Genomic DNA, 1,448 nt, shown 5'->3' on the forward strand with positions numbered 1-1,448 from the left:
CAGTAGCCTTTCTGCAGCCGGACCGGACCGAACCAGAACAGGATAGATCCAGTCCATCCATCAGAACCAGAACCAGGCGGATTGGTCCAGACCTCATCTCCAGAACCAAGAACTGCTCCAGATGTTGAAGGTTCTGTTGGGTCAGAACCGTCGATTCTGCRTCCAAATGGGTTCTGCTCAGCCCATTTGGACTCTGACCCGGTTCTGCTCAGACTGGACCTCTGAGGTTCTGAAGCATCAACAGTTAATGGGTCAAGAACCACAGAACCAACTGGACCGGTCCAACTTCACTTTATTAAACACAGAACAACTCAATAAATACAGCAAGCCCGACCCGGTTCTGCTGACCCGGTTCTGCTCCATCCAGTGTTCTGGTCCAGATCCAGACTTTTCTGACCTTGGACTGATTCTGGTTCTGAAGGACTGAGGGAAGCGGGTCAGAACCAGGACCGGTCAGGCGGCCCGCGGGCTGTAGTACGGCAGGGTGAGAAGCGGGTCAGAACCAGAACCAGGACCGGTCAGGCGGCCCTCGGGCTGTAGTACGGCAGGGAGCGGATGAAGGAGTCCAGTCTGGTTCCGAACAGCTCGCTGTCCAGAGGCTGGCAGGACGGAACCAGAGGGTTCTTCACCACCAGGTCCACATAGAGCTGCAACACAGACGGGTCGGTCAGAACTCTGCTAACGGATCTGCTAACGGATCTGCTAACGGATCTCCTCTGCTAACGGATCTGCTAACGGCTCTCAGCCTGAGCAGCGCTGCGCTCCGCGCTGACCAGCTGCATCTAAACACCTAAAGTAAAATAATGATGTCTGGTTTTCTTCAGGCTGAAAGGAAACATTGTCAGCATGTTATAGTTGTTACTGATTTATGGTTATGTTGACGTTCAGGAAGAATCGATTCCTCTGAACGGCTCCCTGCTGTGAACGGAGAGACTGTTTTCATAATTATCATCTTTATTTATATTAGGTATTTAAATAACAATAGATTAATACAATCAATTTGTTAATGTGTGGATAAGAGGATTTCTGTTTCCTTACAACATTTAAACAAATGTTAATTTTAAATACTTAAAGTCAATTTAGCACTATTTATCTATATTAGATCAATATCAGCCGATACCTCAGATATCGGCCCGGTATCGGCAGTGAATGCATCGGTGCGTCTCTATGTAGAATAAAACCTGATTCTACTCCAGAACCAGAACCGGGCTCTGTGTGTGTAGCTACAACGTCAGGACTGTTGTTCCAACAAACTCGACACTGTGGGGACCAACTGGGCCTTATGGGGCCCACCAACCGGGTCCAGGCCGTTTCTGGGTTCTTAACTTTGGAACTCAGTTTAGGATTCATGTCAGGATTCGGCTGCACAAATAAAACAGCAGCGGAGAGAAAGGAGAGGAGAGACGGGATGCAGACAGGAAGGTGTGGGTGTGTGTGTGTGTGTGTGT

General features: G+C 49.1%; 1 protein-coding gene and 2 long non-coding RNA genes across 5 annotated transcripts in view; all 3 read right to left on the reverse strand.

Annotated features, from left to right (window-relative positions):
* Positions 1-1,448, reverse strand: part of LOC103460827 (uncharacterized) — a 9,215-nt gene that overhangs the window by 4,339 nt on the left and 3,428 nt on the right. The window lies entirely within an intron of this gene.
* The window catches only part of trappc1 (trafficking protein particle complex subunit 1), a 3,069-nt gene continuing 1,895 nt past the window's right edge, over positions 275-1,448 (reverse strand). Inside the window, exons 4-5 of one of the 3 annotated variants that reach the window (XM_017303491.1) lie at positions 504-647; positions 275-444 (exon numbers count right to left, since the gene is read on the reverse strand). In XM_017303491.1, coding sequence (XP_017158980.1) covers positions 519-647 — 129 coding nt within the window. In that variant the 3' untranslated portion in view covers positions 275-444; positions 504-518. Of the gene's footprint in view, positions 648-1,448 lie in introns of all 3 variants that reach the window. The other 2 variants (XM_017303490.1, XM_008403141.2) reach the window with 2 other exon arrangements.
* The window catches only part of LOC108166012 (uncharacterized), a 1,244-nt gene continuing 834 nt past the window's right edge, over positions 1,039-1,448 (reverse strand). The window contains exon 2 of the long non-coding RNA XR_001776328.1: positions 1,039-1,120. This is a non-coding gene — a long non-coding RNA (uncharacterized LOC108166012). The remainder of the gene's footprint in view (positions 1,121-1,448) is intronic.

The sequence above is a fragment of the Poecilia reticulata genome, unplaced genomic scaffold (assembly GCF_000633615.1).
Source record: "Poecilia reticulata strain Guanapo unplaced genomic scaffold, Guppy_female_1.0+MT scaffold_303, whole genome shotgun sequence".
NCBI lineage: Eukaryota > Metazoa > Chordata > Actinopteri > Cyprinodontiformes > Poeciliidae > Poecilia > Poecilia reticulata.